The sequence below is a fragment of the Phocoena sinus genome, chromosome 15, assembly GCF_008692025.1.
Source record: "Phocoena sinus isolate mPhoSin1 chromosome 15, mPhoSin1.pri, whole genome shotgun sequence".
In the NCBI taxonomy this organism is placed as follows: domain Eukaryota; kingdom Metazoa; phylum Chordata; class Mammalia; order Artiodactyla; family Phocoenidae; genus Phocoena; species Phocoena sinus.
This window is the reverse complement of record NC_045777.1, coordinates 51,245,502-51,268,820: the sequence shown is the minus strand read 5'-3', so window position 1 is coordinate 51,268,820 and position 23,319 is coordinate 51,245,502. Positions and strand designations below refer to the sequence as shown.

The following is a 23,319-nucleotide window of genomic DNA, read 5'->3' as shown; positions in this document are numbered from 1 at the left end:
ACTAGGCAGGTTTTATTGACCAGATGGCCGGCCTGCTGGCAGAAGACATTCCGCCTGCGTCAGGCGTGGGGGCGCGGGCAGGGGCTGCGATCAAGACGGCTCTGGGGAGAGGCGGGGGCTGGCGAAGGCGGTTCCCTGCGCAGACCATGACTGAGCAGGAGACACTCCGAAGGCTCTGGAAAGAACAGAGAGGACCGTGGGAAGAGGGTTGTGCGACCTCCACTACCGCTCCCCCGACTCCCCAGGCTGGAAGAGTAGGGACTGCCCCAGGAAAGCCTTCCTCTACTGGGAGTCGGGGATGGAAAGGTTGTAGGGTGCCCTGTGGGCAGGCAGACGTGCGCTCCGGTCTCAGATCTCCCGAGACACCCTCGTCCACTGCTGTCCCCGTCCCCTTCCTCTCCCCGCGTACCTGGCCCGCTCTTCAGAGGTCCAGGAGTAGGATCCCAGCCGCAGCTCCGGTTGGGGCGCGGACTTCGGGGCGCGCAGGCTGCGAGGCGCACTCACCGGGAGCCCTGCGCGGGAGCTTCTGCGTCGCACCTCCCACAGTTTCTGAACTCCGGAGGGAAGCAACAGAGCATCGCGGGCGGCGGGCCCCCCAGAGACGGTGCTTCTGGCAGATGGCCCCTGGGGGGACACGCCCAGGCCGAAGCCGTCCCAGGCAAGGGGCCCGGCAGCCGGGCGCAGTGCGCGGCGCCACACGTAGGGCGAGCGGCGCAGCCCCATTAGCAGGCCCGCGGCGCGGCCCACCGTGTGGTAACGGGGACTCGACACGTGCTTGTACCAGGCGGCGGCGGGCAGCGGCAGCAGCAACAGCAGCAACAGCAATGCGATCAGCCAGCAGCTCGCAGTGGGCCCCCGCCCGGGGCTCCGCACCCCCGTGCCCCGCGCCAGGGTGCTCACGTTGACCGCCGCCCGGAGGGCGGACCAGAAACTGGCTCAGTCGTGTCTGGGCGCGCAGTGTCAGGAAGCTGCAGTGCGGGAGGCTACAGGCTAGGAGTTGGTGCGGGTGGGTCCAGCTATAACTGCTCGGTGGCCCCGCCCCTGCTCGCCCCCGCGGTACCTGAGGGGCTCCCCAAGGGTAGGGGGAGGGATGAAGTGAGAGGAGGAGCCCAGGCTGCGAGGCGGGGACGTGTGTTACTGAAGCACCCTCGCTGAGTGGGCCTCTATGTAGAATTCATCTTGACGCTCTGCTTGGGGCTCCCCTGCTCCCCTCTCTTAGCCCGCCTCTGCCTCTTCCCCCTAAAGAGAGGAACTTCCAGGCATAGGGATGGGGGGACAGGATGTTCCCTAAGCCAGAGCTCTTGCAGGTGGGGCACAAGCAGAGCAAAGACAGGGAGGCCGGCAGAGCCCTACTGGGGTAAAGCAGGAGAGCTGATTGATTGGTGGGGGCCCTCTGCACCACTCAAGACCCCTCTGTGTATGTTCCCCCTGGAGGGTTGTTCCCTGTCCTCGCCTAACACAGCTATCAAACCTGTTCCCACACCCATTCCTCTCCTCCCTAACCCCTAGCTTCTCCCCAACAACCCACTTCCCAGCTGCAGCTGGATGGATGCTTGCAACTGCAAGTTTGGCCGCATCAAACCCTCTCTGAAACAGTGGTTAGGTTAGGCTCCCAGAATAAAGAGTCAGCCCCTCATACTGCCTGGGAAGGATAAGCTCTGCAGTCTTCCAGCCTCCTCTTTGGTTATGATCCCCCCCCAAAACCACTTTCTCTGGCCAGGGCAGTCTCAATTCACTTGCCATACCCAACAACCCATGAGTTTGCCCACCTCTGTGCTTCTGTGCCTGGGACATCCCATCCTTTTCAATCTGGCAAACTCCTACTCATCCTTCAGGATCCTGCTTAGATAGCCCTTCTCTGAATAGTCTCCCAGAGTATCCCTCTGTGCCTGCCTGGGCTTAATAGCCCCCTTCCAGAGGACAGGGCCTGACCCATTCTTGCCTGAGTCCTAAACCAGGGAGGATGCAGCCCTCAGAATAATCACACCTCACCCCACCCCCCAGCAACCGCACCACTCACGGGGCACCTTCTAGATCCCAGACACCAAGGATCCTGAAATATCTTATTTTGATCTCCAAACAATGCCACAACGTGGGACAATTATTGATTCCATCTACCAATGAAGAAACTAAGGCATGGGGAAAATTGACTTGTTCCAGGTCACCTGTTGGGTAAGCACTAGGGGGAGTGGGGCCCAACATAGACCCCCAGCCTGAGAGTTCCAGTTTGGGGACCCCAGCTGCAGTGCTCAATGGAAACCTCCCATCCCCCTCCGCCTGTCTCTTCAGCAAAAAGGAGGGGTGATCCCGGGGGCATGGGGGAACACAGTCTGAGTCTGTCCTTCCTCTCAGACCTGCATGTTGGAAGAGGAACAGAGGGGCTGAGGGGTGCCGAGGACGGTGCCTGCTTCTGAGGCACGAGGGGCAGAGAGATTCTGGTAATCCCCTGGGGAGCTCTAGAAGCAGCAGCAGCAGCAGCTCTCCCCACAAAGGCCCTGCAGAGCTGCTGAGAAATGTGTCCTGGAGCCCAGTGACCCAGGCTTGATGGTGGTAGGTGTGGGGGGAGGGGTAAGTGCCTCAACCTCTTCTGCCTCAGTTTCCTCATTTGTAAACTGGGGATAATCTCAGTCAGCTTGCTGTGAGTATTAAAAATACAGGCTGGGGGGGCTTCCCTGGTGGCGCAGTGGTTGAGAGTCCGCCTGCTGATGCAGGGGACGCGGGTTCGTGCCCCGGTCCGGGAAGATCCCACGTGCCGCGGAGCGGCTAGGCCCGTGAGCCATGGCCGCTGAGCCTGCGCGTCCGGAGCCTGTGCTCCGCAACGGGAGAGGCCACAACAGTGAGAGGCCCGCGTACCGCAAAAAAAAAAAAAAAAAAAAAAAAAAAAAAAATACAGGCTGGGACTTCCCTAGTGGTGCAGTGATTAAGAATCTGCCTGACAATGCAGGGGACACAGGTTCGATCTCTGGTCCGGGAAGATCCCACATGCCTCAGAGCAACTGAGCCCGTGCCCCACAACTACTGAGCCTGTGCTCTACAGCCTGTGAGTCACAACTACTGAGCCCATGAGCCACAACTACTGAAGCCTGGGCACCTAGAGCCCATGCTCTGCAATGAGAGAAACCACCGCAATGAGAAGCCCGCGCGCCACAACCCCCCACTCGCCAACTAGAGAAAGCCTGCACTCAGCAACAAAGATCCAATGCAGCCAAAAATAAAAATATAATAAAATAATTTTTTTAAAAAAAGAAAAGAAATCCAGGCTGGGGGACTTCCCTGGTGGTCCAGTGGGTAAGACTCCACGCTCCCAATGCAGGGAGCCTAGGTTCAGTCCCTGATCAGGGAACTAGATCCCATGTGCATGCCACAACTAAGAAGTCCGCATGTGAAACTAAGACCTGGTGCAGCCTAAATAAATAAATAAATATTAAAAAAAAAAAATCCAGGCTGGGCCTTGACATCTTGACACTGTGCCTGGCACACAGTAGGCACTCTATAAATGGCGTGGCTACCATCTAATTGCTGTTGCTGCTCTAGCGGCTGCCTAGTTCCCTAAATTGTCAGAGAAATCCCTTTGATGGAGGGGTGACAGCGCTGGGACCAGGCAGGGAGGGGGTACAGAGGAAGCCACCTGCACACCTGGAAGGGCCTGGAGGACCGAAGGGACCAGTGGGCCAAGTGGAAAGCTGCCCCCTCCCACCTCTGCCCCACTCTTCTGGGGCGCCTCCACCTTGAGAGCTGCCTGGAGTGCTTGGTGGACGGGCAGTATGGCACAAGCGGGCTGCCAGGGTCCCCTGGCGCTGCTGCCCCCTCCCTAATAAGGGGATGCAGAGGACTGCAGCCTGGGCAGACAGGGAGCTTCTGCAGGGAGAACGTCATCGATGTGAAATCTGATCAATCATGGCCTATGCTGTAATGGACGTTTCTGCGCAGTTGGAAAATTTAAGAGAACTACAATTAGCAGCATGGTAAATCTGAAAACGCAACGTTGAGCAAAGAAAAAAATGCTCTGCACAATGATACGTTTGGTGTCTGAAGTTTAAATACCGGCAATCCCTCCCGCTTGTTTATGACTGCGAACCAGAGGGAGTGAAAATGTCAGGGTGCAGGTGAAGGATGAAGGCCACATTAGGACAGAGCAGGGCGGCTGCCTGTCAGCTGGAGGTGTGTGGAAGGCAGGCAGGGAGGGAGCCCAGGGCTGGGTAAGGGAGAAAAGCACAGAACAACTTGATGGTCCCTGGTGGCTCCTAGTTTGGGGTGCTCAGGAAGAGGGGCTCTGTGCTTTACCTAGCCCTGACCCCAGGGGCCCAGGGACAAATGTCTCTGCCAGCCCTCCCCCACCCAGGACTCTGGAGCCAAAGTCTATTGCCAGAGGAGGTAGTGGCCCTAATGGTCCATGAGAGCTGTCTTGTCTTTCTGGGGCTCACCACTCCTTTCATCCACACACAGCCCCTTCCAGAAGCTGACTGATCATGGCTTCTGACTATATGCACACCACCTCCCCTGACACTGGACCAAGCCCTCCAGAGACTGGGACCATGTCTGCCTCATACTCACGGCCCCCATCCCAGGCACAGAGCCTGGCTGCCAACAGGAACCCCATCCTAATGACATAGTAAATGAGGAAATCTCTCCATTTTGTCATTTTAAAAATTATTATGTTTTATAATATCAAGGTCATATACGTTATAAGTCAAATGCTAGTATAAGGGACAAAATAAAGCTGTCTCTGTTCCACCCTTTCACATCCCCATCCTGCCCTCCAGGGGCAACTACTTCCAACTCTTTCAGCTATTTTTCCTAGTATTTGCCTCCATATTTTGAAATCATAAACTTAACTGCTACTCTAAAAATGGGTGGTCTTTTTAAGGAGGTATAAAATACTTTGAGTAAAGTGTGCACATCTTAACAATTGCATTTGTTACATATGCCTACACTTGTGTGCCCACAGCCCAGATCAAGGTAGAAAAGATTTCAGCTCCCTAGGGGGCTCCTTTACGCCACTTCCTAGCCAGAAGCCCCAGAATAACTCATCTATCACCTTGGATCAGAATTTTCTCAACCTCAGCATGGTTGGCATTTGTAAGGCTGTTCTGGCATGGTAGGATGTTGAGCAGCATCCCTGGCCTTTACTCATTTGTGTAGGCAGCAAAATAGTCCCTCCCCAAAGACATCTATGCCCTGATCCCTGGAACCTGTGAATATTTACTTTACATGGTAAAGGGGAATTAAAGTTGCAGATAAAATTGAGGATGCTAATCCACTGAATTTAATATAAGCAAAGCACCCTGAATTATCCAGGTGAGCCCAATGTAATCTCAAGGGTTCTTTAGTGTGGAGGAGGGAGGAAGAGTCAGAGAAGGAGTGGTGACAATGGAAACAGAGGGTGAAGTGATGTGCTTTGCAGAAGGAGGAAGGGCCACGAGCCATGGGATGCAGGCTCCCCCTAGAAGCTGGAAAAGCCAAGGAAATGGATTCTCCTCTAGAGCCTCCAGGAGGAATGCAGCCCACCTGCACCTTGATTTTATCCCAGTGAGACCCATTTTGAATTCCTGAATTCCAGAACTGTAATATAATGAATTTGGGTTGTTTTAAGCCAGTGTTTGTGGTAATTTTTTTACAGCAACAATAGGAAACTAATGCATCAGTAGATGTCAGTAACAATCCCACCCCACTGTGACAACCAAAAATGTCTCCAGACATTTCCACGTCTCCTTGAGGCCAAAATCACTTCCAATTGAGAAACACTAACTGAGATTATAAACTGCTGCTTTTAAATTTACCTTTTTTTTAGGCATCAAATGGCTTCCTCCTAATTTATTAAATTTATTTATTTATTTTTGGCTACGTTGTGTCTTCATTGCTGTGCGCGGGCTTTTCTGTAGTTGCAGAGAGCAGGGGCTACTCTTCATTGTGGTGTGCAGGCTTCTCATTGCGGTGGCTTCTCTTTGTTGTGGAGCACGGGCTCTAGGCGCGTGCGCTCAGTAGTTGTGGCTCACAGGCTGTAGAGCACAGCCTCAGTAGTTGTGGCACAGGGGCTCCGCAGCATGTGGTATCTTCCCGGATCAGGGCTCGAACCTGTGTCCCCTGCATTGGCAGGCGGATTCTTAACCACTGCGCCACCAGGGAAGTCCCATGGCTTCCTCCTAATTTAGATGAAGCTTTGGCTCTCTCCCACCCCAGTCACCTCACTTCTCATCTCTCCATCCTCCCAATATGATTTTATCATAATTTTTGGTTGACACTAGTCAGCATTTATATTATTCTGACCATGTAAATATTACTCTCTGCTGAGCCAAGTAGTGTACTATAATTACATTTTTTTCTTGTTGATAGCTGTCTTACTATTTTTCTTTCCTTGTTTTTCTATATTCTTAGTTTGTTATTTCCCCCCAAATGCTCCAAGGAGCTCCAAGCTCCTTGCAATAAAATTTCCTGATTCTCAAGCACACAAGGAGATCACCCATCATCAGTTCCTTATTTACTCTGGAAATCTCCCTCTGGGAGCCCTTGGCCTCCTGCTCCAATCTAGACATCCACTCTCTAAGCCTCTGCACAGGCATCATTTGAATGGGGACATGGGAGCTAAATACTTTGTCCGTTTTATGTTGATGGCTTTATGCGTTGATGGAAAGTTATTCTAGGTGTATAATTTGTGGATGGAAATCATATTCCTTCAGAAATTGGAGAGAATTTCTAGCTTCCAGTGTCCCAGGATTGTAAGTCTGATTCTCAATCCATCATACAGGTTTTTCTCCCTCCTTACCCCCTCCCTCCTGAAGCTCTCAGGCCCTTTGCTTTATCTGTAGTACTCTGGTATTCCATGATGATGTCCCTCACTGAGGGTCTTTTTTACTTGATTGGGTCCTTTAAACGTGGAGACTCATGTCCTTCAGCTCTGGCATATCTTGCCTTATTGGCTCTTTGATAATTTGCACCTCTCCATTTTCTCTGTTCTCTCTGAAATTCCTATTAGTTAGATACTACACTGTCTGGATTCAGACTTCTATCTTCTTATTTTCTTTGTTTTCTATCTAGTTGTCTTGGTCTGCTTGCTGAGAGACTTCCTCAACTTTATCTTCCCACTTTGCTCTTGAACTTTTAGTTGTTGTTAGTTTTGTTTTGTTGGACGCGCCATGTGGCACGTGAGGTCTTAGTTCCCCGATGAGGGATCAAACCCATGCCCCCTGCATGGGGAGTGCAGGGTCTTAACCCCTGGACCGCCAGAGAAGTCCCTGTTGTTATGGTTTTAATTTTTAATTTCTAAGGGCTCTTTCTTGTTCTCTGCTTTGTGGTTGTTATGGTTGTTCAAGGCATCCTAGTCTCATTTCATGGAAGGAATATCTTTCTTGTGAATACCATATATATATATATATATGTATATATATATATAAATAATATATATGTATATAAATAATATATATACAAATTATATATATCCTTGGAGGGAGGAACATCTCGTGAATCTTTCTCCTTCTTTTTTTTTTTTTTTTGGCCGTAGGCGGGCCTCTCACTGTTGTGGCCTCTCCCCTTGCAGAGCACGAACCCGTGTCACCTGCATCGGCAGGCGGACTCTCAACCACTGCACCACCAGGGAAGCCCTCTTTCTCCTCCTTTTAATCTCCACTGCCACTATCCAAGTTCAGGTCTTTCCCTCCTTTTCTGGGATTGCTTCTGTGGCGCGCATATATATATATATATGTTTATGATCTGTCTAAAATTTCCTTCTGATCTCTGGGTCTGCTTGTTTTCATCCCTGTATCACACACTGCAGGCTTTCCTCATGAGTCTGGAGATCATTTGTTGCCTGTGCACAGTTGTGAGTGAGACCCTGCAACTGGTTGGCTGCTCCTTTTTTGGGGGGCATGGCTTGCTGAGTGTGGGCTTCACTGTAGGGCAGCTGGACAGCAGGACAGCTTTTCTTTCTTTTTTTTTTTTGACTTAAAACATTAGGTGTTTATTTTTCTCAAGTAACAAGTCTTGAAGATATTAAAACATTTTCCCTTCAGCGTTATCACATATCTTCTAAGGGATAATGAATGAGTAAACGATTTCTCACAATCATTGTATAACGTAGGTTTCTTCCATATATGCATTACTTAGAGGCTTTCTTACATTCTTCACAACCAGTTCTTTTCACTTAGCATTTAGTTGTATGTCTTAAAGATTGAGAGTTCACTGAAAGCTACTTTACATGGATATCATTAAAAGGGGGTTTACTGAGCATGAGTTCTCTCATGACACCAAAGGGGTAAGGATTTACTGAAACCTTGCCTGCAGACATTGCATTTATAGGGTTTTTCTCCAGTATGTATTCTTTTGTGTGCAATGAGATTACATTTTACACTAAAGGATTTTCCACATTGATTACACTCATAGAGTTTCTCTTCCATGTGAGTTCTCATGTGTATTGTAAGGGACACATGCTTGCTAAAAGCTTTTCCATGCTCACTGCACTTAAAGGGTTTCTTGTCCCTGGTATGGATTTTCATATGCCTCCTATGAGATAAGAGACCACGGAATGTTTTCCCACATTCCTTACATTCCTGTTTCATTTTTATGTGAATTTTCTTGTGTAAAACGAGGAAAGATTTCACTCTGAAGGCTTTTCCACATCGATTACATGTAAAGGGTTTTTCTCCAGTGTGAATTCTCACATGTTCTTTAAGGCATGAACTATCCCTGAAGGTTTTCCCACAGTCATTGTACTTACAGGGTTTCTCTCCAGTATGAATTTTCTTGTGCTTGATAAAGTTGGAGCTCAGCCTAAAAGCTTTCCCACATTGATCACACTTGTAAGGTTTCTCTCCAGTATGTATCCGCAGGTGTATCTTAAGAGATGACTTACTACTTAGGGCTTTACCACAATGGCTGCATTCAATGGATTTCTCTCCAGTGTGGATTGCCTTATGTCTTTTAAAATATGGGAGGATACTGAAGGTTTTCCCACAATCACTGCACGTATAGGGTTTCTCTCCAGTATGTGTTATATGGTTATGGTAAGCCTACAGCTTCTACTGAAGGTTTTGCTGCATTGATTACATTTGTAGGCTTTTTCTCTTGAATGAGTCCCTGAATGTTGTCTGAGAAGTGAGCTATCTCGGAAGGTTTTTCCACAGTCATGGCATTCATAGTGCTTCTCTCCAGTATGAATTCTCTTGTGATGTGTAAGGCAAGAGCTTGAGCTATAGGCTTTCCCACACTGATCACACTTAAATGGTTTTTCTCCAGTGTAGGTTCTCATGTGCAACTTAATGGATGAATGGCTCTGTAATACTTTACCACAGTGATTACACTCAAAAGGTTTCTCTCTAATGTGAGTTTTTTCATCCTTCTTAAGGTGTGAGATTGAATTTAAGACTTTCCCCCAGTCACTGCATTCATAGGATGTCTCTTCTGTATGTTGTCTCTTAAGCCCGGCTAAGTTAGAACTCCTGAGGAAGGCATTTTCATCTTTTTTACATTCATAAGGTTTTTCCCGAGGAAGAATTCCCTCAGGTGGCTTAAGATGTGAAGAATCTCTAAGGACTTTTGCAGAGTCAAGGTATCGATGGAGTTTCTTGCTAGGGTAAATTTTACTGTGAGTAATGCTAGATTTCACACTCAAGGCTTCAACAATTTCACTGCATTGAATGGGATTGCCTCCAAGAGTTTGTTCCTTCTTGCCATTGAGTGTATATTTCTCCAAAATACCTTGTTTTTGCTGTGGTTGTTTGGCTTTAAGGAGAATCAGCTCATCTGAACAGGTATCTTGATGAATTCTTCTCTCTACTGTCTCCATTTCATCTTCCTGCTCCATCTGGGTGATGAGAGGAGGTTTGCTGAGTTGATGTCTCAGTGAAGCCAAGTTTCTATAGTTCTCCAGCATCACATCTCTGTCCCCTGCAGTGGAAGGGCATAGTCTTTTTTTTTTAATTAATTAATTTAATTAATTTATTTTTGTCTGCGTTGGGTCTTCGTTGCTGCGCACGGGCTTTCTCTAGCTGTGGTGAGCGGGGGCTACTCTTTGTTGCGGTGTGCGGGCTTCTCATTGTGGTGGCTTCTCTTGTTGCAGAGCACGGGCTCTAGGCGCACGGGCTTCAGTAGTTGTGGCACGCGGGCTCAGTAGTTGTGGCTCACGGGCTCTAGAGCGCAGGCTCAGTAGTTGTGGTGCATGGGCTTAGTTGCTCCGTGGCATGTGGGACTTCCCGGAACAGGGCTCGAACCTGTGTCCCCTGCATTGGCAGGCAAATTCTCAAACACTGAGCCACCAGGGAAGCCCAAGGGCATAGTCTTAACCACTGGTCAGCCAGGGAAGTCCTCCAGCCCATTTCTGATTCTAAAGTCCAAGCTCATCCGCTCACAACACACCGCCTCTTTTCTAGAAGGGTTCAGATCCGGAGTAGCCTCCTGTGATAGCAGAAGGGAGGTCCTGAGTGTGCCTGGCCCCCAAGGGTAGTGAGGAGGCCCCCCAACAGCTGCAGACACCCAAAGCCCCAGGATTCACAACCGTCCAATCAGCAAACCTGCCCTGATGTTTCTCTGCGTCAAGCCTCCGGGCTCAGCTGGGTGGGCCCAGCCATGAAGAGGACAGGTTCTCTACCCGCCTTTCTATCGGGACTGGGGGAGACCGCTCCTAGTTCTGAGACTGATGTCACCACGTGTTGTCTTTTCTGATAGGGATTGTGTTTGTGTGTGCGCAAGCGTGTGTGTGTGCCCGATGACCACGCCCGTGTGTGTCCCAAATACAAAAGAAAGATCTGGGTTGGAAAGAGATTTTGGGCTCCTAATAGGGTTGCAATATTTAGCAAATAAAAATACAGGACTTCTAGTTAAATTTGAATTTCAGATGAACAACGAGTAACACTTTAGTATAAGTATGACCCATCAATATTTGGAGCATTAAACATTTTGCTCTGCGAGGACAGAGCTGGCCCAAGACTAAGGTCAGAGGAGAGGAGGGCCTGATGCCCGCAGCCCGGTGCCGGACCTGCAGCCGACCTACAACCGGCCCACTCCGCCTAGAGCGCCCGGTGCCGGTGGCGCCACTCTAGCCGGCGCCTCGCTGAGGCGGAAGTCGTGAGCGCACTTCCGCCAGGTGGGGCCGTTGCTGGGCGGGGCGGTGACGTCGCCCCGGAAGGGGCGGGCCCGCTGGGAGCCAGTCCGTCCCGCGCCGCGCCGCGCCGGCCGGGAGGGGGCCTGATCCCGGACCATGGCGGCGGCGGCGGCGGCGGACCCGGAGGGGAGGCGCGCGGCCCTGGAGGCGGCGGTGGCGGCACCTGAGCGGGGCGGCGGGAGCTGCGTGCTGTGCTGCGGGGACCTGGAGGCCACGGCGCTGGGCCGCTGCGACCACCCGGTGTGCTACCGCTGCTCCACCAAGATGCGGGTGCTGTGCGAGCAGCGCTACTGCGCCGTGTGCCGCGAGGAGCTGCGCCAGGTGAGCTGCGCTGGCAGGGCCGCGTGTCGGGGCAACTGGGCGGGAGCGGGGGCGCGGCCGGGAGGGGCGGCTGGTCACCCGGAGGCCGGAAGGGGACTTTGCCTTCCTGGTGTCCGGCTGCAGGCCTAGTGGCGCCGGCTTCCAAAAGAGAGGCCTGGAGGGGCCACCCGGGGCGGGGTCCCCATCGTGGGGCCGACTGTGGGGCGTGTGGGGGCGGGAGGCAGGAGGTGGCCGAGCCGATTTGAAGAGGCAGCGGTCCTTGTGGGGACAGAGTCTGGGGGCTTTCCTCCTGAGCCCCGGGAATTCCTGCCGGGCCACAGGAGGGGCATGATCAGAGCAGGAGCTCCTAGACCTGCTCGTCTTGGGAGATTATTCATCAGGGGTCTCCATTCCGGTGGAGGCAACAGGGAAAGTGGGCACCTTCAGTGGCAATCTGTCCTGGAAGCAGAGGGTCAATCTGGGCATTTCCAGCCTAGCTGTGTTTCTGGGCCTTTCTGGGTGACGCTGAGCAAACTCCTTCTGAGAATGGCATTTCTATCTATTAAGTGATGGTTGTACTCACCATCACCACCAGAGGGGAAGGCAGAACCACTGAGGTCTCCTCAGGGTGCTTGGTGGATGGGATAAAAATGTTGCGAAGTTTTCCTCCTTCTTGCCGGTTCCACCTGGTGGCGGTGGCGTGGTGGTGGTGGGGGGCTCAGCTCCAGAGTGGAGGAGAGGGAGTTTCTGATTGTCCAGACTTGGAAGCCCTAGTGAGGTCAGAGGGCTCCACGGAGCTTTCTCCCACCCTCCCCGCAATGCCAGCTGCTGGCTGGGAGCACCTAGCTGGAGCTCCCTTGGTTTGCTGTGCTTTGAGATATGTTTGCTTCCAGAGTTGTGAAGTTCCCCTGGTTTGTTCATGGAAAGCTTGGGCTGGTGACATCTGCCAGGGAATCTGACTTTCTTTTTCCTAGAAGTGATGCGGAAACGACATCCTTTCTTCACTTTCTTTTTTAAAAGTAGACTTTTATGTTAAAGGAGCCAAGAAAATGCTGTAATCCCATGAGCACTCTGTGGGCACCTACTCTGTGCCCTATCTGAAAAAGACACTTGGAGATGCTGTCAGTCTGTAGTGGGGTGGACAGAGATGCACCCGGACCTGGGAGGGATCTGGGGTGCAGGAGCAGTTGGGGAAACCTTGGGTCTGTGACTTAGTCAGAAGGCACCTCCCAACTTCACCAGAGCCTGCCTTGCCTTCCAGTCTTGCATAACGTGATGTAACTCTTGAATGGCCAGGTTTCCCAGCACACCTGTAGCTTCCTTCCAGGCAGGCAGGCAGGCAGGCAGGCATGTGCAGCGGAGGCCCCAGCCCTGGGCACTGCAGGTCTCACTGAGGAAGTAAGCAGACACCTATATATGGGTGTTGTAGCTAGCATCTGGCCTCTCTCATACCTTGTGGGTCCCATACCCTTCAAGGACTCTGTGGCAAGGGGGTGTGGACATGAGCTTTCAGCTGGCTCCAGCTGGGGTGTGGTTTGGCATCAGGTGCCCTGGCCAAGTCTGGCCTTCCTCTCAGGCCTGCTCCTAGTTGCTAGGCAGCAGGAGGGTGTTCTGGGAAGTTTGGGAAGATGATGCTCCTCTCCATTCATCCTGTTTCCCTCTCACTCTTGAACTCTGAACGCCCCTGTATCCCTCTGTTCCCTTGCTGAGTCCTGCACTGTCCTCTGAATACGTCCTGTGTCCCATGCCTGCTCGGAAATCCCACAGCAGCCCCAAACCCCTGAACCCTGCCTCTCCTCTGTCTCTTTTATGGGACTAAGTCTTTGTAAAAAATTGGGAGGAAAGTGTGCCAAAATGCTTTTTGAGACAGGCCAGCTCCGTTTGCTGGTTAATTCCTACATCTTGACCTGGTGCCTCCTTGTGCCGGCCTGGGTGAGGAGCCAGATCAGTTAGATTGCCCGGCACTTGCTCAGGGTGGAGGCCGAGGCAGGCTCCCAGCTGATGGGTAGCAGCAGCGCTGGTCTTGAGGGCACACTAGCTGAGACTGTTGTCAAGTCCTGGGTTCCTGTCTTCCCTGGTTGTATCTTTCCCACAGGCCACTTTCTTCTAAAACACAATTCTTGTCTTACTTTCCACCTTGCTCTGATCCCCGGTGATGTTGAAGAGGCTTGATGAGGCTGCTGTACAAAGTGGGATGTGTCTGAGCTAGCAGGGGCCCTGCAGGCCACCTGGTACAACCCCACTGCCCCATTTCATAGATGGGAATTGGGAGGGGAAGCTGAAGGCAGGTCAGGAGGCAGGACCTGCTGACTCAGGCCATGTACTTCTGTTGTCCCTGCCCCCTCTCCACCAACCTGGTCCTGGCCCGCCTCCTCTGAGAGGACCTGCTTGTCCACGTCTGGCTCCTTGGGTCCCTGTACTCTCCCCGTCCAGCCGCTCTCACACTGGTCATTGCTGACACCCATCCCCGTCCTCTCACGCACTCATTTTCCGTGAGTGCTCACTGCACGCTGGGAGTGGGGAGCAGCAAGGCCCCAGGCAGAAACCCCTGTGGTGGGGGAGTCTGAGGGGACTTTCGCTCCCATCTGCCTCTCCTCAGGACCTGATCTTCTTGGGGCCCACCCAGAGGCACCCTTGCCCCGTTAGTCATTTACTACCTGGCCCACCCAGGGGCTGCCCAGGACGGTCCCTCCTCAAGTATCTAGGCCTGGCCTGTACCTCTGTCCTTGGACCCATGATCCCCTCCCATCAGGGTGATCACCAGGGTGGGTGGGTCTTGGGCCACACTGGTTGGATCCCTAATGGGTTCCTGCCCATCCCTGGCCAGGCCACCATACCCTCATCCTCCTCCATCCATGCAGTTTTGTGTCTCACCTCACCCTCTGCTGAGGGCAGGGACACTGGCCATTCCAGGCTGCACTGCCATCCCATCGTCTGGTGCAGGCCCGTGGGGCCCAGTCCTGGTCCCAGCCTGTCTGTGAGGGGCAGTTAGCATTTCCCCATCCCACCCCCCAGCTCCAAACCTGCTCACCCTCATTCTCAAATGAACACTTTCCTTTCCCAAGCCTCTTCTGTGGTTCCAGTCTCTTCCTGAGCCAACCCAGTGTCCCCCTTCTGGCCTGGCTCAGGTGTGCCCAACCTGGGCTGCCCTACCAGACTGCTCGGGAGGGACAGACACCCCACCCAAGCTGACTGTCACTCGGTCCACGGCAAGGGTGCTCACAGCCCAAGGAGAGATACCACCTGTGGTGGATCAGAGCAGACCTCTGAAAGGAGGGTGCCAGGGTGACAGGGTGAGGGTGGGGCGCGGGCCCTCCCGGCACAGGTTTCTCTGGGAGGGAAATTGTTCCTCTGCTGAGTCTGTTGAGCTTGGATGCTTGTTGGCAGTTTTGGGGCTCCCCTCAAGGCTGGGGTTATGGGCACCGAGTCCCAGTGGTTAGTTCCTTGTGCTCTGTGCTCCTCCAGCAGCATCCTGAGTGGTTCATGGCCCTGCACCTGCAGGCGCCTATCCCCAGGCAGGAACTGGGGTCTGTGCTGGAAAGGTACCCTTGGGAGTGGTTGGAAGGCAGGGCTGGATGTGGGCTTGCTCTAGGAGGGCAGATCCCATGAGAAGAGGCCAGTGGAAGGCTCGGGGACCTTCCCCATGTGCCTTCGGGACTACGGAGAAAACCGGGGCAGAGGGTGCGGAGGGTGACCCTTTGGAGGCAGAGCCAAGACCTCCCTGTGAAGATGGGTCACAGGGTGCAGCTGGGATGAGGTGCGCTCAGCCTGTGGCGGGGGTGGGGGTAGGCAGCCACATTCATCCTGCCCAGCTTTGCCAGACATGGTGACAAGGGGAAGAAAGGCCTGTTGGGGCGCTGCCCATCCCCCCCACCCTGCTCTGACCCTCCAGAATGGCTGTGGCTGGACCATGATGCTTCCATTGGGCTCCTGTGGGGGCGGGTGGGGGGCAGGCTTGGTTGTCAGCCTGCTCTCCACACCCCCAAGCATGTCCTCCCAAGTAGAGGCTGAGCTCCCCATCTCCTTCTCCAGAGCCCCCAGGGAATCAGTTTTAACCACCCTGCTGTTGGGGATGGTGTAACCACCCACTCTCCCCAGCCAGTCCTATGCTTTCCCAAGTTCATGGCCACCCTGGCCCCAGACATCCTCCCTGACTGGGCCTAAACCTAACAGGGGTGATCTTGATGTGGGCTTTACTAAGGAAAGGCTGTCCCCCCGGGTGTGCTGGTAAGGACTGAGCTGAGGCGAGTGGCCAGCTCCAGGCTGGGGGACAGTGGTGGATCGGAAAGGGGCACAGAGAGGAGGAGATGGGCCAGTGTGGTCTTGATGCAAGGGGGAGGGGACAGAGAGAAAGGGGGACTGGAGGATGAGGGAGCCCTGGAGGGAGCAGTGCCCTTGTTGACTCAGAGGGTAGGCCTGAGCCTGTGCGGGGGCCCTGGGGGCCAGGCTGGGGGCATTGGGACAGGGGTCTGGTCATCGTCCAGTGCCAGGGTCTGTGGAGAGGCAGAGCAGGCTGCTGGGCCAGGCTCAGCAGGCTTTACCTGAGAGTGCTGGAGACCCCTGAGAAGTGGCCAGGCTGCAGAGGTGTCCACAACCAGCACACTAGCTCCTCTGTTTGGCACCCCCAGACAGCCCAGTTAACAGGCAGGAAGCTGGCCAAGAACGGGCGGGGGCCATGACCGAGTCCTGTGGGGGAGCCTTTCTCCCCCTTTGCCATCATGGAAGCATCATGGGTGCATGGAGGGTAGCCAGGCCTTGACGCATGCAATCTGGCCTGGGAGCATTCACTGTTTCCTTAGCTGCTCCTTGGACTGTGTCTCTCCTTTCTCCTGGTGAAAGTCATCCTGTGCCCAGTACCCATGTGATTAAGCCCCGGTTTGCCTGGCTGTCTGATCCCTGTCTCTGCCCCTGGGGCGGCCTCTGTCTCTCTGGCAGGTGCCAGTTTTGTCTGTGGATGAGTGTGGAGCCGGCTGCCCCCTGGTGGCGAGGCCAGCCGCTGCGTCTCTGTCCTGGCAACCCTAGGTGGGTGGGCTGCGGGTGGGGAGAGGAGACAAGGCTGGCCCAGGCTGGCAGAGGGTGCTTCCTGCTGGGACCTGCCTCAAGCCTCCCAGGAGGGGCCCTGAGTGCCTCCCTTTCTCCTCAGCCTGACGCATCCATGGTCCGGCTCACCAGTCCCTTTTGCTTTTGGTTTCAGGTGGTCTTTGGGAAGAAGCTTCCTACCTTTGCCACAATCCCTATCCATCAGCTTCAGCATGAGAAGAAGTATGACATCTACTTTGCTGATGGAAAAGTGTTTGCCTTGTACAGGTGAGAGGGGAATTCTCGGCCTGGGTTTCTGAGGGTCTGTGGGATGCTTTGTGGTGGGGACGGACTGTCACCTCCTCTGCTCCTCACATCCCTCAGCGGGGAAGGGGCACTGGTGTGGTGCAGATGTCAGGGCTAGGTGGTTGGTTTCTATCATTGGTTTTCTCTACTGTAACGGGGGATGCTCACAGTCCCCCTCCTGGGTTGGTGGTAAAGAGGGGGCAGTGAGCGACAAGGGGTGAATTCAGGGAAGGCACATAGCCCTGCTTTCTGGGGCTCTTTGAGGTAGTCAGGAGCTCCTGCAAATCAAGCTCTTAGCCTATGGTGGAAAAACCTCATAAAGGGATACAGTTGTTTTGGGGGTGGTCCTCATCTTCCAGGTGAGGGGGCAGGCACCTGTGTGGGCTCAGTCATCATGTCCATCTGATGCAGGGGTCAGTCTCCTGGATCGTGGACCCAGCCCCACCCCGTGGCCTTGTTCAGCTCAGGCCCTGGGCCCAGCACCGTCTGGCTCAGTGGTCAGAGTGCTGAAATGCACGGTGGGGCAGGAGTGCCCATCCTCCTGGCTCCCGCTTCCAGGGCATCTGCAGGGGCGTTGGGTGAAGGGCCGTGGGGTGGTTCTAGTGCCCCTCTGGACAGTGATGCTGAGTGCCTTCGGGGGGACTGGTGGCTCTCGATGTCTCCCTAGGCAGCTGCTGCAGCACGAGTGTCCACGGTGTCCTGAGCTGCCACCTTTTGGCCTCTTTGGGGACCTGGAGCAGCATATGCGGAAGCAACATGAGCTATTCTGCTGCAAGCTGTGCCTCAAACACCTCAAGGTGAACCCTACCCCATGGCACCTGCCTGGGGATTGGGCATTCAGGGAGCACCTGGTGGAGGTGGGTGGAGGCCAGGCCCAGTAGAGGCTGGCACAGGGTGCTCAGCCAGACAGCTGTGAGCGGCTTGTTGCTGCCTCTGGCCCTGGACAGGCCAGATCCCCAGGGTTTCCCAGCATCCCCAGCTCCCCTGCCTCACAGAGCCTGCCAGGCTGCTGGTGTCTGGGGCTCTGGGGCAGAACTGATGCCACAGGGTCCCCTGCATTGTCAGGCCGTGGGAAGGGGCGGGAGGCCTGGGAGCCCCCACCCCATTCCCAGCCCCCCATTCCCTGCAGATCTTCACATATGAGCGCAAGTGGTACTCGCGCAAGGACCTGGCTCGGCACCGCATGCAGGGGGACCCTGACGACACGTCGCACCGTGGGCACCCGCTCTGCAAGTTCTGTGACGAGCGCTACCTGGACAATGACGAGCTGCTCAAGCACCTGCGTCGCGACCACTACTTCTGCCACTTCTGCGACTCAGACGGGGCTCAGGACTACTACAGGTGGGAGTGGGCGCACGGCAACCTTGGGACGCCCAAGCGGGCTGGGCGAGGGCCCCTGCTGACACCCAGTTTCCGGCAGCGACTACGCGTATCTGCGTGAGCACTTCCGAGAAAAGCACTTTCTGTGCGAGGAGGGTCGCTGCAGCACCGAGCAGTTCACCCACGCATTCCGTACGGAGATCGACCTCAAGGCCCACAAGATGGCCTGCCACAGCCGGAGCCGTGCCGAGGCCCGCCAGAACCGCCAGATCGACCTGCAGTTCAGCTACACGCCACGGCACTCGCGCCGGAACGAGGGTGAGCGGGGCCCGCCCTGCCGAGCGGGGGCCCCAAGGCAGGGCTCACATTGCAGAGCCCTGCTCTGGAGGCCTCAGACCCAGGTCCTGATCTGACCTCTCACGTGTGAGCGGGGACAAGGGACAAGCCTGTTGAGCCTGTGTCCCCCCAGCCCATTGAGGAGCCCCAAGCACCTGAGCACGTTGGGACAGGGAGCTCTTCACTGGCTCCTGAAGGTTCTCAGATCTGCTGTTCTGGGGTCCCTGGGACTCTTCCCCAGGTCAGGAGGATTACTGAGTGCCCACTGTGTGTAGGTCCCTCCTGGGACTGTGGGGCCAGCAGGCCCAGGCCCCTCTCCCAGCCCAGTTCTTGCTCTGACCTGGTGCCTAGGCTAGAGGCCCAGGACCACTGTGAACCCTGAGAGGTGTCTGCGCCCATCCCCCAGGTTCAGGTGCTATGGTGGGTGGGGAGGCCTCTGCTGTCTAAGCCAGAGCACTGGCCTCGGTCTGGCCTGGGCCCGTGACGGGCTGTGTGCTGGCCGCAGGGGTCGTTGGTGGCGAGGACTACGAGGAGTTGGACAGGTACAACCGCCAGGGCCGCACGGGCCGGGCCAGCGGTCGTGGAGCCCAGCAGAGCCGCCGAGGAAGCTGGAGGTACAAGAGGTGGGAGGATTTGCGTGTCGCCAGGACTTAACGTTCTCCTGGCACCACCCCTGAGGCGGTGGCGGCAGCCAACAGCTGGGCTGGGGATAGGCACTGCTGTCAGGGGACTTTGGCTTTCTGGCCTCTGGTGTCCTGGGCATGGCAGCAGGTCTGCTAGGTGTCCTCAGTGTCCTTCACTTTCCCCTAGTTTTAGCCAGAGACACCGGGACCCTGCAGATTGGGGTGGTAAGGGGGGTCCTGGGTCATTGGGGGTTCAGTGCAGTTGTGCCATGAAGCCCCAGCGTGGCAGGCATGCACTCAGGCTGGGCTGCCCCCGATGGCCGGGCTGGATCGAGGCATCTGTGGACCCCAAACGCTACCCCAGAGAACAGGGCCGGGTGTTGCCCAGGGACCCGAAGCTTGAGGCTGGCAGGTGGATGGTTCAGCTCCCTCCACAGCGCCCTCTCCTGGACAGGGAGGCTGGGCTGGCACCCGTCCCGCTGGCTTCTGGCAGGCAGCCTCCTGGTGTCCAGGCTTCCCAGGGGCAAGGCCCCTCCCCAGCCCCTCATCCTGCACGTCACTGTAGTCCTGGGCCTTGCCCAGCCTGAAGTCATCCCCATCCCAGGGAAGAAGAAGACCGAGAAGTGGCAGCTGCCATCCGGGCCTCGGTGGCCGCGCAGCAGCAGCAGCAGCAGCAACAGCAGCAGGACACACGCAGGAGTGAGGACCAGGAGGAGGGCAGCAGGCCCAGGAAGGAGGAGGCAGGTGCGCGGGGTCCTGAGGAGCCCCGGGGCCCCCGGCGCCTGCCCCGGACTCAGGGCGAAGGCCCAGGTGAGTGGGCCTTCCCTGTAGGCAACTCTACTCTGGTGCAGGAGGTGGGAGGTGGGCTCCTGACCAGCGTGGCGGTGCCTGGATTCTCAGGGCCTCCACCCACAAGGCCAGTGAGAACCCGTGTGCTCTCCAGTCACCCCACAGGGTCTGATCCTGCCCTTCAGTGTTGGTCAGCCCTGACCTAGGGTTCTTTTGTGTCTTGTAGGCTCCAAGGAAGCCTCAATAAATGGTCCTGTGAGCCAAGAGGCCTTGCCAGCAACTGGCTCGGCTGCAGGAGCCACATTTCCAAGGTACATGTGTGCACGAACCGGGGCTCCTATGTAAGGTGGGTGGAGGGTGGCCGCCGGGCAGGCCAGGGCCTGGCAGGCCACTGACCCCTCTTCTCTTCTCGGCACAGTGCTCTCCCGCCCCCCACTTCGAAGCTCAAGGACGAAGACTTCCCCAGTCTCTGTGCCTCCACTTCCCCCTGCTCCGCAGCAGCTGCCCTGGGCCCCGTGGGGCTGGCGGTGGCCTACTCTGTCCCCGCCAGGGGCAGGAGCACCTTCCAGGAGGAGGACTTTCCTGCCCTGGTGTCCTCTGCCTCCAAGCCCAGCACTGCCCCCACCAGCCTCATCTCTGCCTGGAACAGCAGTGGTAGCAAGAAGGTGGCGCATCCCGCCCCAGGGGCCCAGTCTGCCAGCGGGGGAAGCCAGCCCCCCAGGAAGGCTGGGAAGGGGGGTAAGGGTGGTAAAAAGAGCGGACTGCCCTGCGCGGAGGAGGAGGAGGAGGAGGATGGCCGCTCCAGCCTCACCACCCAGGAGGTGTGGGGCGTGCCCACGACAGTCGCCGTTTCTTCCCTGCTGGCTGTGGCCTCCACCCAGACCTTCACCAAGGTTGGCAAGAAGAAGAAGGTGGGCTCCGAGAAGTCGGGTGCCTCATCTCCCCCGCCACTGCCCCCTGACAAAGATGGGCCCCCCGGAGCTGAGCAGGCCCCCGCGGCCCCCACTGGCAGAGCTGAGGGGTCAGCTGCTGTCATCGTCAACGGACACACAGAGGGGCTGGTCCCAGCTCGGAGCATCCCCAAGGAACCCCCTGGGCTCCCGAGGCCCCTGGGGCCCCTCCCCTGCCCCACGCCCCAGGAAGACTTCCCAGCGCTCTGCGGCCCCTGCCCACCCAGGATGCCCCCGCCCCCAGGTATGTGTGCCTGGCTCAGGCCTGCTTTTGGGCATCTGGGAAGGGGCCAGGTTTTTGAGTCAGGCTGGAGCCCCTGGGCCCAAGAGGAGCATAGCCCGAGGTTGTGCAGGTGCAGGTGGGGAGAGATGAGCCTGTGTGGTGGTTTCCAGCTGCCTTGGAAACCTGACGGCCAAGTCTGGATGCAGGCTCCATGTCTGTGAGCGGCGTGACTTTGGTCTGTCACATAACTTCTCTGCATCCTTTTCCTCCCGGTAAATCGGGGCATTCCTAGCACTTTTTTTTAATTAATTAATTTATTTTTGGCTGTGTTGGGTCTTCGTTTCTGCGCGCGGGCTTTCTCTGGTTGCGGCGAGCGGGGGCCACTCCTCACCGCGGTGTGCGGGCCTCTCACTGTCGCGGTCTCTCTTGTTGCGGAGCACAGGCCCCAGACGCGCAGGCTCAGTAGTTGTGGCTCACGGGCCTAGTTGCTCTGCGGCATGTGGGATCTTCCCAGACCAGGGCTCGAACCCGTGACCCCTGCACTGGCAGGCAGATTCTCAGCCACTGCACCACCAGGGAAGCCCCTAGCACTCTCTTGAGATGAAGGCAAAAATGAGTTAACTTAGGCCAGCCACAAGGGAGCACAGCATGCATGCCGGCTCTTGGCATCATCAGGCCCTGGGCCTGCTTTGTGGGGGAGGTGCGGTTGTGGACAAAGCCTGACCCTGACCCTGACCCTGGTGAGATGGGCAGCTTATGGGAAGTGGGGGACCAAGGCTTGTCTGCCTGGCCAGCGAGGGTCACGTCCTGAGATCTTCCTGTGTGCCCCCCCATCCTCCACAGGCTTCAACACCGTGGTGCTCCTGAAGGGCGCTCCGCCTCCACCTCCACCGGGTCTGGTGCCCCCTGTCAGCAAGCCACCCCCTGGCTTCTCTGGCCTTCTGCCTAGCCCCCACCCGGCCTGTGTCCCCAGCACTACGACCACCACGAAAGCGTAAGTGTGGGTGGGCCACCTGGCCTCATGCCCCTGTGGGGAGAGTGCCCTCACCTTGGGCCACTCCAAAGGCTGAAGCCTCCACCTCCTCCCTATGTCCCGATTCCAAACCCAGGCCAACACCCGTGCCACGGGCCTACCTGATCCCCGAGAACTTCCGGGAAAGGAACCTGCAGCTCATCCAGTCCATCAAGGACTTCCTGCAGAGCGACGAGGCCTGCTTCAGCAAGTTCAAGAGCCACTCGGGGCAGTTCAGACAGGTCAGGCAGGCGGGGGTGTGGGGGCCAGCCCGGCCACCTGGGGCCCAGGCCTGGGCCAGGTGTGACTGGGTCTGGCTCTGGGTGGCAGGGCGTGATCTCCGCAGCCCAGTATTACAAAAGCTGCCGGGACCTGCTGGGGGAAAACTTCCAGAAGATCTTCAACGAGCTGCTGGTGCTCCTGCCCGACACGGCCAAGCAGCAGGAGCTGCTGTCTGCACACACAGGCTTTCGAGGCCGTGAGAGGCCTCCCGGCACCAAGGCCAAGAAGAGCAAGAAGAGTGCATGGCAGGCCAGCACCCAGCAGGCGGGCCTGGACTGCTGCGTGTGCCCCACCTGCCAGCAGGTGCTCGCACACGGTGATGTCAACAGCCACCAGGCGCTGCACGCTGCCCGGGACGACGACTTCCCCTCCCTGCAGGCCATCGCCAGGATCCTCACGTAGCTCCGGACGTAGCTCCTGCCAGCGCAGGCAGGAGCCGCCACACCCATGAGCCTCCTTTCTCCCTCCTCCTCCCTCTGGGCTGCCAGGCAGCCAGGTGAGGCCCTGGTGAGGCCACCCGCTCAGGCCCCTCAGCTGGCCGGCCTGCCAGGGATCACCAGGAAGGCCCACACCACCCTGTCAGCACACCGTCATGCAGGAGTCCATCTGGATTTCTCCTGGGAACTGGAGAAAGACCCCTGCCTCAGCAGCAGGCTGGTCTGGGTTTACATTCTCATGCTTTTGGAAGGTGCTGGGGAGGGAAGGGCTGGGATGCCAGGACCTGTGTGTGCTGTCAGAGCCGGTGGCCACGGTGGCCCAATCTGGGACCGCCTGAGCCTGAGGGCTGCGGCACAGTGGTCCCTGAGCTGTGGGGCCACGGGTGCTGGAGTCAGATGTTGAGTGTGTTGTGTAAACAGTTGGCTGTTTCATTATTCAAGAACGTTCAGGATTAAAAGCAGACACGAAATTGTGCTACTTGAAGTTGAATCTTTTTACGAGACTAGCTGAAACTGGGATCTCAAATTGCCTCTGACCTTTTATAAGACAGTTTATCTTCAAATAAATTTATTTTGCAATAATGCACATAGCTGAGCTTCTCTGCCTTCTGGGGTCACCCCACTCAGAGT

At 56.1% G+C, this 23,319-nt stretch overlaps 2 protein-coding genes across 3 annotated transcripts; one reads left to right on the top strand and one right to left on the bottom strand.

Annotated features, from left to right (window-relative positions):
- Positions 1–90: 90 nt before the first annotated feature.
- On the bottom strand, positions 91–11,190 carry NPW (neuropeptide W). Its single transcript, XM_032606103.1, is given in 4 exon segments — positions 91–175; positions 410–917; positions 920–968; positions 10,993–11,190. Coding segments are annotated over 4 exon segments (840 nt in total).
- Positions 11,136–23,273, top strand: ZNF598 (zinc finger protein 598). 2 transcript variants are annotated; one of them, XM_032606846.1, is made up of 12 exons: positions 11,136–11,413; positions 16,587–16,699; positions 17,385–17,514; positions 17,847–18,058; positions 18,138–18,355; positions 18,879–18,987; positions 19,601–19,806; positions 20,012–20,096; positions 20,204–20,979; positions 21,802–21,952; positions 22,068–22,212; positions 22,301–23,273. In XM_032606846.1, the coding sequence occupies exons 1-12, from the start codon at positions 11,189–11,191 to the stop codon at positions 22,652–22,654; spliced, it is 2,724 nt and encodes a 907-aa protein (XP_032462737.1). In that variant the 5' UTR covers positions 11,136–11,188; the 3' UTR covers positions 22,655–23,273. The 2 variants fall into 2 exon arrangements, with proteins under 2 accessions (XP_032462737.1, XP_032462736.1); XM_032606845.1 differs by having other exon boundaries at positions 18,879–18,996.
- Positions 23,274–23,319: the final 46 nt, after the last annotated feature.